At 36.0% G+C, this 15,776-nt stretch overlaps 1 protein-coding gene and 1 long non-coding RNA gene across 2 annotated transcripts; one reads left to right on the top strand and one right to left on the bottom strand.

Moving 5' to 3' along the window:
* Positions 1–663: 663 nt before the first annotated feature.
* LOC131803539 (baculoviral IAP repeat-containing protein 3-like) lies at positions 664–15,502 on the bottom strand. The gene is made up of 4 exons (XM_059124887.1): positions 15,311–15,502; positions 14,677–14,736; positions 3,708–3,760; positions 664–840 (listed from the first exon to the last, which is right to left on the bottom strand). The coding sequence occupies exons 1-4, from the start codon at positions 15,426–15,428 to the stop codon at positions 664–666; spliced, it is 408 nt and encodes a 135-aa protein (XP_058980870.1). The 5' UTR covers positions 15,429–15,502.
* On the top strand, positions 7,096–13,729 carry LOC131803538 (uncharacterized). Its single transcript, XR_009342641.1, has 2 exons — positions 7,096–7,355; positions 12,860–13,729. It is a non-coding gene; the product is annotated as an uncharacterized LOC131803538 (long non-coding RNA).
* Positions 15,503–15,776: the final 274 nt, after the last annotated feature.

Here is a 15,776-nt window from a genome sequence, read left to right as displayed (position 1 = left end):
ATAAGAATACCGAAAATTGGTGGATTCTTACCAATAATACCAATTTTAACTGCCCTCAGTGCAGTGGGGGCATTGGCTACTGGTGGATCATCTATAATGAAAGCAATAAACTCAACAAAGGATGCAAAGAGACAGTTAGAAGAAAATATTCGTCATAATAAATCTATGGAAAACATAGCTATAGGCAAGGGACTCTACCTCAAACTATTTAAAAAAGGGATGGGTATTACATACAAAAATAAGCTATCGACAAAAAACTAATATGTAAGCTACCAAATAGAACTCTAACAGATTTAGATATTAGAACGTTTGCAAGGAAATATATTCCGCATTTTAGAGGAGTATATATGCGCGACAAACTCCCCAAAAAACCACATATTATAGAATGCGGCATTGTTAATCTCGATTCGTATAAAGGTCCTGGGACCCATTGGGTAGCATACTATAAAAATTATAATAAAAAAGAATATTTTGATAGCTTCGGCAATCTTCAACCTCCTTTGGAAATACTGCAGTATCTCGGAACTGATGTAACTTATAATTATGTAAGAAAACAAAAATTCAATTCTTTCAACCTGCTTCAGGTAGGATATTGTTAAATTCCTTTAGGTTCAATGGTATATTGTTGGTTGGAATCCCCCGCATTAAAGCACAGTTGCTAGCTTAATGTTTGTGTTCTGCTAGTGGTGAATCTGTTTCTTTCCAACGACAAATTTCCACTCCACAAAAATAACAAGTAACTCTATCTGCTTGTCCTGTATAATAAAATCCAACTATTGCCATTTCTCTAGGTTTTGGATTTATAAGTGGCCAGGCATCGAATGTCTTCAACCGCTCCTCCTCTCTACAAAAACATTCCTCAACGAAGTTTGACGAGTTTAAATTTTGATAGCTAGAGAAATGCATGCATGCTTTTACTGAAACTTCTGTTTTAATACTGATTTTGGGTAAAATATGAATTGCCTTTTATAGAAATAGAACAATACTCTTTTCTTTGTTTTTTTCTTTTATTAAGCTACATATGGTGAATAAAATAGATCGTTCGGTAAAATATGTTTTAATTCTAGTTTAAAGGTGGTGGTATTAATCGCTTCATTCAATGGTTTCTTAGCAATTGAAAATCCTCCTTCACTCAGTTTCATTATAGCTTCATCTCCTAGAGAAATGAATCTTGCTGGTAGATAGAATATAGAGTCCTCCAATTTTAAATCAATTTTCATTCCATATTTTGTTTGCGTTTTGTAGGCGCCGCTTATTAAATATTCCTTATTAGCTTCTATATTCTTCATACTTAGTATTTTCTTAAAGAAAATTGAAAGAATTAACTAATTCAGTGCAGGAATTCATCTTATAACACTTGTTTTTAAACTGTATGATATTCATAGAATGTTGCATTTATTTATATGATATTGCTTATGTTTGACTCCACCCCCAATCCGACCCATCCATTAATATTGTTAAAATGTATTACGCAATAATTAAATAAAATGAGAAGACAAACCCCCTTCTCACTCTCACTTTTTTTTATTCCCTCATAATAAAAAGACAACAATTATTTATTCATATTTCTTTTATTTTATTAACAAAAACAAATAATAATAATATTACCAGCCCCAAACCAAAGCAAAAAAAAGTCATGATTTTATTGTTTTATTCGTTATGTTTATTATTAAATTGGTTTATGATATTCTTATACCTATTTAAATCCTTTGCAACATCTTCCATTGCATCATCGCTTTCAGCTTCACTACATAAATCGATAATGTTATCTTTAATAACACCTTCCAGCTCATCATATGTTTCCTCCTTCACACATTCCTCCGCATCTTCAATTTCATTTGGCCAACTCTCCACTGATAATATTATTGGGTTTTCAGGGAGATAATCAGTGAAATATGTGTCTGTCGCTTCCAACTCATAAATGTTTTGCCCCTCAGGTATCCGTACCCTTAGACAATCTTCTATCAAGTCTTCTCTTGATGCATCCCATATATCTGATACTAACGATCTTTCTTCTTCTTCCTCGCACCATGTTTCCTCAGATGTTCCTTCTTCACCAGCTCCCTCGGGGGATATTTTGTTGCTTGTCCCTTCATCTTCGGTAGGTGTTTCCTTCTTAGACCAATCGATATCATCCGACCAATCCATATTCTCTAAACCTAGAGCATCTTTATGGAAAATTACTCCTTTGGCCACCAAATGGTTCTCCATTTTCGCTAAACTTTCCGGGCTGAACCATTCCTCCTTTTCAAAAATCTGTGTTACAAAAGGGTCTTCCAAATTCTCCATAGATGACTCGTTCAAAACTTTTAAAGACATGGTGTTGCTTATAATGATATCACTAAACTGATTGAACTCCTAAAAATGAATATTACTTTTATACACATAAGTCCTTTCTCTTGTGGATATTTTTTTAAGGAGCCAATATAAATTAAATAAACATATCACACTATTATAGAAACCCTTGGTTGTCACCAATAAATTCATCTTACACTTGACGAATATCAAGATTCTATTACTCAAACAATATTTTTAGAATAATTGACAACCTTTTTCCGTATTTATATTATATATATATATTAATTCATAATTCAAATATACAAAAAAAATCTTAAGTATATCCCACACAAATTTTTAGTAAGGAAATTCCAAATAAAAAAAATTATAATTCAAACACACATTTGTAATGTAAAGATATTAGGCGCCATCCTAAAAAAAGGCCATCTCGACACTGAGTGTGTCTCAAACAACATACACACACAAACATCCCCTAAAATATGCATACAATAACTCACTACACGATATTAACTGCAATAGAATGCCCCGTGGTTAATAAGTCATAGGCACCATCACACACACACATACACATAACCACCCGCATCACCCGGTCAAAATATCATCTTACTACAGTTCGTCTTAAACATAACACACAATAATCCCCTAAAAATATTACACACCTGCATTTTCTATGCTTAAACAAACCACGCAAACAAATCACGTACAAATCAAACATCATGAAAAATAAGTCATAGGCAATGCATTGAACACTGCATTTCACATTAATTATCCCCATTTCACCTCGGCTACTGAATCCACATAAATGACCCCCATTTCAGACCCTAATTATTCTCTAGTGAAACTAATTACTAACTTTTAGCTAAATTTTGGCTTTAAAATTCAAAATCAGCTACCCCCTCTACCTCCATATCTTAACCTCAGACACCAACATAGACATATATAACTAAATTCATGATTCCAGCCTTGTTCTGTCACTCAATACCAAATTTAGTATTATTTAGTACTTTTCGTACATATATAGGACGCTTTTCAAAAACTACCTCTATATTTTAACTTCAGACAACATCAGAGGCCTAATAAAAAATTTCGGGTTGCCTTATACCAATGTAGGTATTATTAAGTAGTTTTCTTGCAAATATAGGGCGCATTTCCAAAACCACTTCCATATCTTAACCACAGACACCAACAGAGGCCTAAACACCAAAATTTCGGGATTCCAAACTTATTCCTTCACCCAACACCAATTTCAGTATTATTAAAAGTTTTCTTACAAATATAGAGCACATTTCCAAACCCACTTCCATATCCTAACCACAGACACCAACAGAGACCTAAATAACAAATTTCGGGATTCCAACCTTATTCCTTCACCCAACAGCAATTTTAGTATTATTATGTAGTTTTCTTACAATTAAAGGACGCGTTTGCAAAATCACCTTGTTAATGTCAAAATCGTGGGTGAAAGGAAAATATCATTACTTCCAGCATTTCAGGTTTTTCTGTTTCTTTTTCAATGATTTTCCTCACATACACTTTGACTTTGCCGCTTGCTTATTCGTATATGTATGCGTTCTGCTTTCATTTTCGAAACATGTCGTCTGTGCTTTCACGGACTTTTTCTTTTCTCTTTTCACTTACTTACAATTCAACCATTGTTACAAGCGGTTAGAATTCGTTTCAAAAAAAAAACCTAAAATTTCCTTTCAATTAAGTATATTTCTATATTGTTTAATTCAACACTTTAATCCGTTTGTCTTTTTCTCTTTTATTCCTATACATCCTGATATCCATTTGGAAGAAATATTGTGTTTCCACCAATATTTCTTTGGTTCGGTTTCTAAGCGCCTTCACTTTCTACAGGAAAATTACCGACAAATTCTTGGTATTTTCATTTGGTCCTCGAGATCCTGATAAGCTTAAGCCGAAATTTCTGTTCCAGTTTGGATTAACAACTTCACTTTGTTACGTGCCACCTGCGTCGGCACTATGGTGTTGTGACCACTTGCTCAGGAGCCATGTTCAGGGGTCGGTTCCATCCCATACACCAATAGCCCTGAGGACGAACAATTAATGGATGAACACAAATTCTACATAACACAAACACTACGTACATCTGGAACAAAGGAACTGGATATTTCTGCTCCCACACTAGCCCGCCCAACCTTGACCCTAAGATCCTATATAAATGCCGATTTAATCTACTCACCTCAGTACAATGTACACCAACTTCACTCTCTTAACAACAAACTAGCCACTCATGATTACACAGACAATCATATAACAAACGGTTTATTACAATATATAATTTCCTTAAAACAAAACTTCCAAACTGAAATTTGAAACATTAACTATCAAGATATTTTAGTTGTTATTTGTTGGGTTCATACATATCAGACTACCCTTAATTATTTCAGTCAATTAGATGTCGCCTAATTTTGGACTTTCTAAGAAATGCAATTAGTTCCTGCCTGAACGAGCTCTCTTAGGTGGTGTGGGGACCCGCAAACTGGTCCACAAATATTCAACGGAAACTCAAAAATTCATAGATATAAGACTCAAAGTAATTAGAGTTAACCCTACACTCCAATTTACTTTTAAAATTTAGAATAATTAATGGCCCTCACAAAACAAGAACATTTATGCTGAACACAAAAAAAAAACAATAATATACTTAGACAACACAACTTAACCTAAATGTCTTATTTTAATTAATTTTTTTTTTTTTTTTTTTTTTTTGATTATTTTATTCTCTTAGTTTATATAAGTTTATTTGCCTTTTCTTTTCTAAATGATTTTTAATGGAATTTCTCTTTTTTTCTATTGCAGGACTTCTCTCGCGGTTCTGTTTTTTTTTTTTCATTTTTTATGCTTGATAGAACCAAGCAAGCTGTAAGTTTCATAAATAATTTTGTTACCTGGCTTTTTTGCTATCTTTAGTACAACTTGCTTTGTTCTTTTCCAGGATCACTCTTTCGCGACCTCGTCCAGCGGGATAAGGCAGAACCCGGATATTATGGATCAAGGAAATTGGGAATAGTTGTGACTGCCATGCGATCCAAAAAATTGATGTTATGGTGGCGGTTACTGTGGCCAAAAATTTTCGCTGTGGCGGTTGCTGTGACCGTTATTTTTGGGTCGACCTCTCCGCTTTTGTTTGCGGGGAGGCCAGCTGATACCCTTGATATCTTTAAGTTATTTTGGCGAAACACTGAAAAACATAAAAGCATACAACACAAAAACACTCACAAATCTACACAATTATAATTCATGCAAAGATCACTTACAATCTATTCCTAACGCCCTCAACATAGATAATAAAATAAATATACAACACTATTTTATTTTGAAATTTGCAAGTTTTAATTATTTTACTTTTATGACCACATACTACGCGTTTTCCTTTTTTCCCCCTCTCATACAAATAGGATGACGCTGCATTTTCTGCTTTTCGGTTTTCCTCAAATTTTCCTGACATTTACCTTTGTTCATGCGAAAGTTTGATGATCTGGTCACCCTAATTCAAAAGCTAAGTTTCGCGCGCACTCGTAAGTTGTGCTTGTGTTGTAGCGCTCAATCACTCAATATGTCCGTTTGTGCCCTCTCTTTGGTTTCCCGATTTTCCTTTGTTCCAAATAAAATCACTTGTTACCTTAACGTCAACCACAACTGTTTGAATTTGATAAGTGCTATTCAAATCTTCAAATTTGAATTCTAAATAAAGAACCAGAATTGTTCTTTCAAACAAAACTGATACGCTCGTTTTATTTCCTTTCCTTTTTCCTTATCCACATCTGCAAAAACGAGAGTAAAATATTTCGAATTCCACAGAATAGTTTTCTGTCCAAAACAGAAGTATAACCAGCTTTCTACTCCACAGAAATACCCATATTTGGTATTTACATTTGGTCCATTCGAACCGGATTTAACTGCCGTACCAAAATTGCCAATCATCCATACTATCCTCCTTATCCATTTTCTCCATCAAAATCAAGGTAAGTTTAAAAAGAATCGATATTTTTGTGTCTCCCCATGCAAAAATATGCACGAATATTATTTTGTTTTTCACAAGCAACATCATCAAATATCATTATAGAGTTTTCTTCAGCATCATTTGGTTCTATAACATCAGCATTTTCGGAAAATGTGTAGAACCCCATTCCTTTTATAGGAGCTATGAGCTTTCTAAATATTTATATTTTAGTTGATGAAGTGATTTTGAATATAAATAAATGTTTTCGAATTTTAATCCATTAGGACTTTCAATCAAACTAATCATAACATTTGTTTTTCCGCAGTTCGATGGGCCAACTATTACAGCTCTTATAGAGTTTGGTAGCAATTGACTATGTTTGGGTTTTCCGCTATTATATCGTTTAAAATCAAAGTTTCTCACTTTGATATTTGTATCTTGTTCCATCAAACGCATTTTATTAACTATTAATAAAATGATTATTTATTTGAAAAATAAATTCAATTGCAATGTTTCGACAAGGAAGAGGATTACTAAATAATACTGGTTGCGTTGAAATAGTTTATTTTGATTTTCTATTACTTTTATTTAAAAATATAATTTCTAATGATATTGTTAAATCATGCTTTATTCCAATATGATGTAAACCCATTGTTACTCTCCGTCGATGTGGAAGATGTAGTCTCGGAGTTAACAGGGTGATTCCTACTTTGTAATAGTTATGTGTTAGTTTAACGTGATTCTTAGACACCCACTAGCCAGAGTCGAATCCCTGTATGCATACGGCACATAACCGAGATTATAATCGCCAACAAACCACCGAACAGAGAAGTTCAGCCCGCACATTACCTTTTGTACAAATAATATTTGAATTTGAAACTGAAACAAAATTCGATTACAAACTGAATTAAAAACTCAGGAAAGGAAAGGGAGATAATCATTGGTCCTTCTACCGCCAAAAAAGACCAAAGCCGTGGAAGCGTCAGGAGAAGATAACCATTGCCTACCAAAGCCGTGGAAGCTGGAAACGGAGCCATTTCTTATCAAAAGGATTTTTTTTGGTAACAATAAGTACGAGGTGATCCAGGTACGTATTGTGGTTCGAAGCGCACATTGGTGGCTCAGAACAAAAAGTGAAAAATTTATTGATTTGAAGTATAAAAGTGTATTTTTATATTTATAACAATAAATTGGATTTGTGTGGCTCTGTGAGGGACATAGTAGGTTGTGTCTTTGTGGTTATAAATCCGAGTGCGTCAAGCGCCATAATCCGAGTGCGTCAAGCGCCATATTCCAAGTGCGCGTTAAGCGTCATTTTTTAAAAAACCATTGTGTTTGGTCATCGAGTATACGATTTTAATTGAAATTAGTGGCTTTTCTTTGAATACTCTAAAAAGTAATCGAGCACAATGGACAATTTTGAGAAATGCTTGGACTCTGGAAATGAAATCCTAAAAATAGAAGATAGATTAAGGGAAGAAGATTTTTCGGACTATTCTGCAGAAGCTTAGGATTTTGAGAAAAGTGAGTTCACTAAGGTTTGGACAAAATACAAGAAAGCTTATGATGAGTGTAGTTCGGAAGAAGGGAAAGAGAAGAAATTTGTGGCGATACAAACAAAGCATAAGGATGTAAGAAGATCCTATATAAAGTGTATAAACATAATTGTTGCCGCAAGGAAGACATTATTAGGGGAAAAGACTGTGGTACAAAGTCAGGTGGCTCAATCTGTTCAAGGTTTTTCTTGTCCTGTCCCTCCGTGTGACACTGGAGTTTTTCATGGAAGTTATGAAACATGGCCAACTTTTAGGGACATGTTCACTGCTATCTTCATAAACAATGCAAGGTTAAGTCAAGTTGAAAAACTGTTTTATTTATATCAAAAAACTGAAGGTGAAGCAAGAGAAATAAACAGAAATGTGGCCCTGACTGGAGATAATTTTGACATAGCGTGGAATAATTTGAAAATTCAATATGAAAACAAAAGGATTCTGGTTAATAGTCAATTAAAATTGTTATTCAATCTGACACCGTGTAGTAAGGAATCAGCTGAGGAAGTGAAAAGACTTCAAAGAGAAGTGAACAATTGTATCTCAGTGCTAAAACTATATAATATTGATATAGAGACTTGGGATCCGATATTTGTGTTCCAGTGTTCCTCGAGGTTGTCCGAACAAACGCTTAATAATTTTGGAACAATCAGTGAAAAATAAAACAGAAGTACCATCGTGGTCAGAATTAAATAATTTTCTCACAGATAGATTCCATGCTTTAGAAAGTGTCTCAGAGATTTTAAATAGCAATCAGTGTCCCATAGAATCGCAGTCATTTTCGCAAAAACATATGCAAACTTCCTCCAGATCTAAGCAGTATAAATCTCATCACACGAAATCTGATGTGGCTCAATGTAAATTATGTAAAGGAGTACACTCAATTGATTCGTGTTCTAAATTTTTAAATATGGATTTCAAAGGACGGACTTCGCTTTTAAGAAGATATAGATATTGCTTCAATTGTCTCACGATAGGACATATGTACAATGATTGTACTCTTCCAAATGGTTGCTCTAAGTGCAATAAAAAACATCACAATTTGCTCCATAGAGATTTTGTGAAGAAAAGTGAACAAGATAAGAGAAATGAAGTAGCTCAAGTTTCAAATAAACCATCTACACAATTACAGTCCATTGAAAAAGCAGGTCCCTCCAATGTAGCCCAAGTTCACCATACAGTAGTAGCGAAGAATGTAATGTTAGCCACTGCATGCATAAATATTGTTAGTTATGGAGTTTGCTATAAGGTGAGTGCTCTTATAGACCCATGCTCGGATGAGAATTTTGTTTCGGAAAAAATACAAAAATTGTTGAAGTTGCCCACTGTGCCCGTTACAGCTGAAGTGACAGGACTGGGAGGAGAAATAGTAAGCCGATCTAATAAGCTGGCGAGTTTTACTATTGAACCAATAAAAAATCAAGATATTTCATTGAAAGTGGAGGCTTTAGTAGTCAATGAAGTGACTGGAAAAGTACCGACTCACTCTATGAATTTGTTTGATAATTTTAATCTGCCTGAAATAAATCTAGCTGACCCTTGTTTCTACAAAAGTGGCCCGATTGATGTTTTGATAGGAGGGAATTTATATCCAGTTATACTGCGAGGTGGAGTTCAACATGGGATTTTAGAATCATTAGTTGCTCAAGAAACCATATTTGGCTGGATAGTAACAGGCCCGACAGTATCAAGAGTGCAAACGTGCCACACTAGAGTATGTCATGCAACAAAAGTGACCCTGGATGAACAATTAGCGAAATTCTGGGAGTTAGAGGAAATTTATCAAAGTCCTATAAGTTCTGAAGATGATAGGAGGTGTGAACAAATTTTTCGCTCTACTACTACAAGGAATTCTGATGGGAGATATGTTGTTGATCTGCCCTTCAGGGAAGGTTGTCCATCGCTGGGTCCAAATAGATTTGTTGCTCTGAGACAATTTGAAAGAAATGAGAAGTCGTTGTTGCGTAAACCAGAATTGAAATCCCAATATGATGAGGTCATGAAAGAATATATAACGTTAGGACATATGGAGAAGGTTAATGATTCGGATTGTGTTCCTAGTTATTATTTGCCCCATCATGGTGTGTTCAAATTAGATAGTACTACAACGCAATTAAGAGTGGTATTTAATGGCTCAAGTATTTCATCAAATGGTCGAAGTTTAAACGATAACTTGTATATTGGTCCGACGTTGCAGCAAGATTTAGTGCCTCTGATAACAAAATGGAGATTTTATAAATATGTATTCAGTGCGGATATAACAAAAATGTACAGACAGATATTAGTTCACCAAAGACACACTAATTTTCAAAGAATAATATTGCGAGACTATGAGAATGGAGAGATTCAGGATTATAGATTGAAAACGGTGACTTTTGGAGTAAATTGTGCTCCGTACCTGGCGTTGAGAACGCTTCAGCAGTTAGCTGATGATGAAGAGAAAAGTTTCCCAATAGGTGCAAAAATATTGCGAGAGGCAATGTATGTGGATGATGCCCTGGTTGGTGCACATTCTGTAGAAGATGCATTGGAAGCTCGAGATCAGCTGATTGGAATTTTGAAAACGGCTATGTTTGATTTGAGGAAATGGACTTCAAATACAAAGGAAATTTTGGAAGATTTGCCATTGGAGGACTTGTTATCTAGTTCGTTTGTGTGTCTCAAAGAGGATAGCAGGGCGAAAATGTTAGGCGTTCGGTGGAATGCGGCATCTGATTGTTTCTATTTTGTAACGGAAGTCGTTCAAGTCAAGTCATCATATACGAAGAGACAAGTGTTGTCTATGATAGCTAGGATATTTGATCCAGCAGGATGGTTAGCGCCAATAATAATTACAGCTAAAATATTAATGCAGCAAATGTGGCTCGATCGAATACAATGGGATGAACCGATAAAACCATTTTGTGACTCATCGGAATTAGCATACGCTGCTACCGTTTATGTAAGGATAAAAAATGAAGACGGAGTTTTTTCGAATTTATTAATATCGAAGACAAAAGTTGCTCCAATAAACAAGGTGTCCTTACCAAGACTAGAGTTGTGCGGTGCCACTTTGCTAGCGAATTTAATAGAAAATGTCAGAATGAAATTGAAACAGAGTCAATTTGAGTTATTTTTGTGGTCCGATTCGACTATCGTCCTTGCGTGGCTCAGAAAATCCCCAAATTGCTGGAAAACGTTTGTAGCCAATAGGGTATCTAGTATTCTAGGCAAAGTTGGGAACATAGAGTGGAGACATGTTGTATCGAATTGTAATCCTGCCGATTTAGCAACCCGGGGGCTGACTCCTTCGGAGCTTAAGGATAATAAGTTATGGTGGCATGGACCAGAGTGGCTCATTTTGGATGAGAATAATTGGCCAATCAGTGTAACGGAATTTCAAACATCCTCGGAGGAAAAAAGGTCTCAATCTATGTTTGCTAAATCGTCAGAAATTGCGGATAGCTCGTTGAAAGCAAGTGGTGGCAAGCCGGAAGAAACGGAGAAAGTGACAGGAGACTCAGGTGAACCTCTAAAGGCAAAGGAGAAGCCAAAAGTGCAGGATTTTTTGTCGAATATATCTACTTTTCAAAAGGCGATTCATGTCGTAGCTAGAATGTATTGTTTTGTATCTCTTGCTCGGAAGTCGGATTCAAATCCTGAGATGTTGTCTTCAGAAGAGTTGTCAATGGCTAGAAAAGGTATATTTATATGGTCGCAGAAACAATATTTTTCAAAGGACTACGCTTGCCTAACAGCCAAGACCAGACTGAGTCCCAAAAGTCCATTGATCTGTTTAAACCCATTTCTAGATCAAGCTGGCATCATCCGGGCAAATGAACGGCATCCGGTGATTCTGGCATATGAAAGCAGGATAGCAAGACTTTATGTGGAGTTCGTTCATAAAATCACTTGCCACGGTGGTATCAGATTGGTAATGACGACCGTCCGCTTAGAATGTTGGGTCATCAGACTTAAAAACTTGGTGAAGAGTGTTATACACAATTGCAAGGTCTGTGTTTTACACCGTCAGAAGCTGATGCAACAAATTATGAGCGTGTTGCCCCCCGAAAGAACGACTCTGAGTCGAGCATTTACTAATACGGGAGTAGACTTTGCCGGACCGATTGAGATAAAAAGTTTTACCGGTCGTTATAGCAGAATTACCAAAGGATATGTGTGTCTCTTTGTATGTTTCGCAACTAAGGCAATCCATTTAGAGGCAGTCAGTGACTTGTCTACCCCAGCCTTTCTGGGAGCTCTAGATAGATTTGTGGCTCGAAGAGGTTGTCCAAATTCCATGTACTCGGATAATGGCAGGAACTTTGTGGGAGCTGCGCGGCAAATCGACTCAAACTTTGCCCAACAAGTTAAATCGTTTAAGGACGAGGCTGTCAATAAATTTGGCCATCAAAGACTTTCTTGGCATTTCATCCCTGCAGCAGCTCCTCATATGGGCGGACTCTGGGAGTCGGGAGTGAAAAGTTTTAAGACCCACTTCAAAAAGCTTTCTGGTCAACTTAAATACACCTTCGAGGAGTTCTCCACATTATTAGCGACGATTGAGGCATGTCTCAATTCTCGCCCTCTCGGATCTATGTCTGAAGACGTCGAGGACTTACAAGCACTCACGCCAGCTCACTTTTTAATTGGTTTCTCTATGTTGACCCCAGCGGAACCAGAAGAAATTAAACCGGTAAGCAGTATCTTCAACCGTTGGCGGAAACTGAAAGCAATGCATCACGATATATGTCGCAGATGGAAAGAAGAATATTTGGTGGAACTACATAAGAGATATAAGTGGAAAAATCCTCGAAATGACTTAATTGTCGGTGACTTAGTGGCTCTCAAAGGAGAATCTCTTTGCTCAACTGATTGGCGCCTAGGGCGAATAGTCAAGGTCTATCATGGTTCTGATGACAAAGTTTGAGTAGTTGATTTGAAAACCCAGGGTGGCATAATTACTAGACCCATTCACAAATTAGTACTCTTACCCCGTAGCTCACAAATCTAATCCATTACTTTATATTTTACCATAATTTAATTCAGTTGCTATTTCCAGGATGAAAACTATTGGTGGTCTTTTTAACATGAATTTTCCGTGTCCGCTTTGTGGCCGTCCTCACGCAATTCGACTTTGTACTACCTTTTTGGCCATAGACACCAGCAAAAAAAGAGACTTCGTGATGAATAACAGGCTGTGCATAAATTGTTTAGCGTCTTCCCATGAGAGATCGGCATGCCGGAGTCTTGATGTCTGTAAATTGTGTAATGGTTTCCACCACAGCTTTCTGCACCGTATGACGGATGAATATATTTGGTTCCCGATGACAGCAATGGTCAGAATTTATACCTGTTATGGTCGGCGAGATCAAAATACCAGAGTGCTGCTCGATCCCAATTCGAAATATTCTTATATTGCCTTGGAAGAAGCCCTTGATATGTACTGTCTTATGGACAACGAAAGAACTACGGTTGTGTTACAACATCAGAGTGTAGATCGGAAAAAGATCAAGGTTGAATTGGTGGTTCGCGATCGCGTATTTGGGGTTACTCCGACTGCACGGATTGATAAAGAGGCTAACATGTTTGCTAACCCTCCCGGTAATGTGATCGACGCAGACAGATATTGGAACCGGTCGTCGCCGTATTTTGTGATTCTGGGAGCCGAAGCCTGCAGAGCAGTTTTTGTGGGACCACCTATGGTTCAGCCTGGCCGTATTTTTATCCAGGATTCCATATTCGGCCGACTATATTTTGGTGAAGGCGAGAAGGTGCCGATTACGAGCCGATTGAATTGAATTTGATACCTGATTAAACCCAAAAACAAAAAAACCAAGAGAGACTGAATTCTATACTTTTAATTTCATTGTTAAATATCATTTTGTTTTCTAGTTTTCTAAGACATACTGAATTAAATTGTTTACTTTAAGACACTATTGTTAAGATTGTATTTGGGATTCGAAAATGGTTAGTGGTGGCTCTGAGATGTTGTTGCACTTTAGTGCAAGGCGGGCGGTATGGTTGCGTTGAAATAGTTTATTTAGATTTTCTATTACTTTTATTTAAAAATATAATTTCTAATGATATTGTTAAATCATGCTTTATTCCAATATGATGTAAACCCATTGTTACTCTCCGTCGATGTGGAAGATGTAGTCTCGGAGTTAACAGGGTGATTCCTACTTTGTAATAGTTTTGTGTTAGTTTAACGTGATTCTTAGACACCCACTAGCCAGAGTCGAATCCCTGTATGCATACGGCACATAACCGAGATTATAATCTCCAACAAACCACCGAACAGAGAAGTTCAGCCCGCACATTACCTTTTGTACAAATAAAATTTGAATTTGAAACTGAAACAAAATTGGACTACAAACTGAATTAAAAACTCAGGAAAGGAAAGGGAGATAATCAAATACTATAAATTCACTTCCATTTGAGCTTCACTTGCCTGGGTATCAATATTGTGGGCCCGGAACAAAGTTGGAAAAAAGACTACAACGAGGTGATAAAGGAATAACGGCTTAGACGATGCTTGCAAACTATATGACATTGAATATTCTAAAACAACTTGGGGTCGAGTTAAAGCGAAAGATAGTACTTGGGGAGAAAAAGTTAATGCTTATTTGGTCACCAACACTATGAAAGCTAAATCCAAACTTGGTATGGGTATAACGAAGAAAAACATATGCAAAAAGAACTTATTTTCTTCTGCAGTAAAAAATGCAACATCAGTATTAAAAAAGAAGAAACCGAATGATATCAATGCAGCGATAAATATTGCTCACAAAGAAATTGGAAAATCATTCAAGGGGAAAAAATCTAAAGTTATTATTCTTAGAGTTATAAGAATACCGAAAATTGGTGGATTCTTACCAATAATACCAATTTTAACAGCCCTCAGCGCAGTGGGGGCATTGGCTACTGGTGGATCATCTATAATGAATGCAATAAACTCAACAAAAGATGCAAAGAGACAGTTAGAAGAAAATATCCGTCATAATAAATCTATGGAAAACATAGCTATAGGCAAGGGACTCTACCTCAAACCATTTAAAAAGGGATGGGTATTATATACAAAAATAAGCTATCGACAAAAAAACTAATATGTAAGCTACCAAATAGAACTCTAACAGATTTAGATATTAGAACGTTTGCAAGGAAATATATTCCGCATTTTAGAGGAGTATATATGCGTGACAAACTCCCCAAAAAACCACATATTATAGAATGCGGCATTGTTAATCTCGATTCGTATAAAGGTCCTGGGACCCATTGGGTAGCATACTATAAAAATTATAATAAAAAAGAATATTATGATAGCTTCGGCAATCTTCAACCTCCTTTGGAAATACTGCAGTATCTCGGAACTGATGTAACTTATAATTATGTAAGAAAACAAAAATTCAATTCTTTCAACCTGCTTCAGGTAGGATATTGTTAAATTCCTTTAGGTTCAATGGTATATTGTTGGTTGGAATCCCCCGCATTAAAGCACAGTTGCTAGCTTAATGTTTGTGTTCTGCCAGTGGTGAATCTGTTTCTTTCCAACGACAAATTTCCACTCCACAAAAATAACAAGTAACTCTATCTGCTTGTCCTGTATAATAAAATCCAACTATTGACATTTCTCTAGGTTTTGGATTTATTAGTGGCCAGGCATCGAATGTCTTCAACCGCTCCTCCTCTCTATAAAAACATTCCTCAACGAAGTTTGACGAGTTTAAATTTTGATAGCTAGAGAAATGCATGCATGCTTTTACTGAAACTTCTGTTTTAATACTGATTTTGGGTAAAATATGAATATCTTTGTTTTTTTCTTTTATTAAGCTACATATGGTGAATACAATAGATCGTTCGGTAAAATATGTTTTAATTCTAGTTTAAAGGTGGTGGTATTAATCGCTTCATTCAATGGTTTCTTAGCAATTGAAAATCCTCCTTCACTCAGTTTCATTATAGCTTCATCTCCTAGA

The sequence above is a fragment of the Musca domestica genome, unplaced genomic scaffold, assembly GCF_030504385.1.
Source record: "Musca domestica strain aabys unplaced genomic scaffold, Musca_domestica.polishedcontigs.V.1.1 303, whole genome shotgun sequence".
Taxonomy (NCBI): Eukaryota; Metazoa; Arthropoda; class Insecta; order Diptera; family Muscidae; genus Musca; species Musca domestica.
This window is presented reverse-complemented; position numbering and strand designations above follow the sequence as displayed.

Coding starts and splice junctions, on each gene's coding strand:
- LOC131803539 (XM_059124887.1), bottom strand. CDS start 15,428: ATGTCAATAGTTGGATTTTATTATACAGGACAAGCAGATAGAGTTACT. Junction 14,737..15,310: donor ACTGGCAGAACACAAACATT/AAGCTAGCAACT, acceptor CATTCATTATAG/ATGATCCACCAGTAGCCAAT. Junction 3,761..14,676: donor TGTTAAAATTGGTATTATTG/GTAAGAATCCAC, acceptor GATATTTTCCTT/TCACCCACGATTTTGACATT.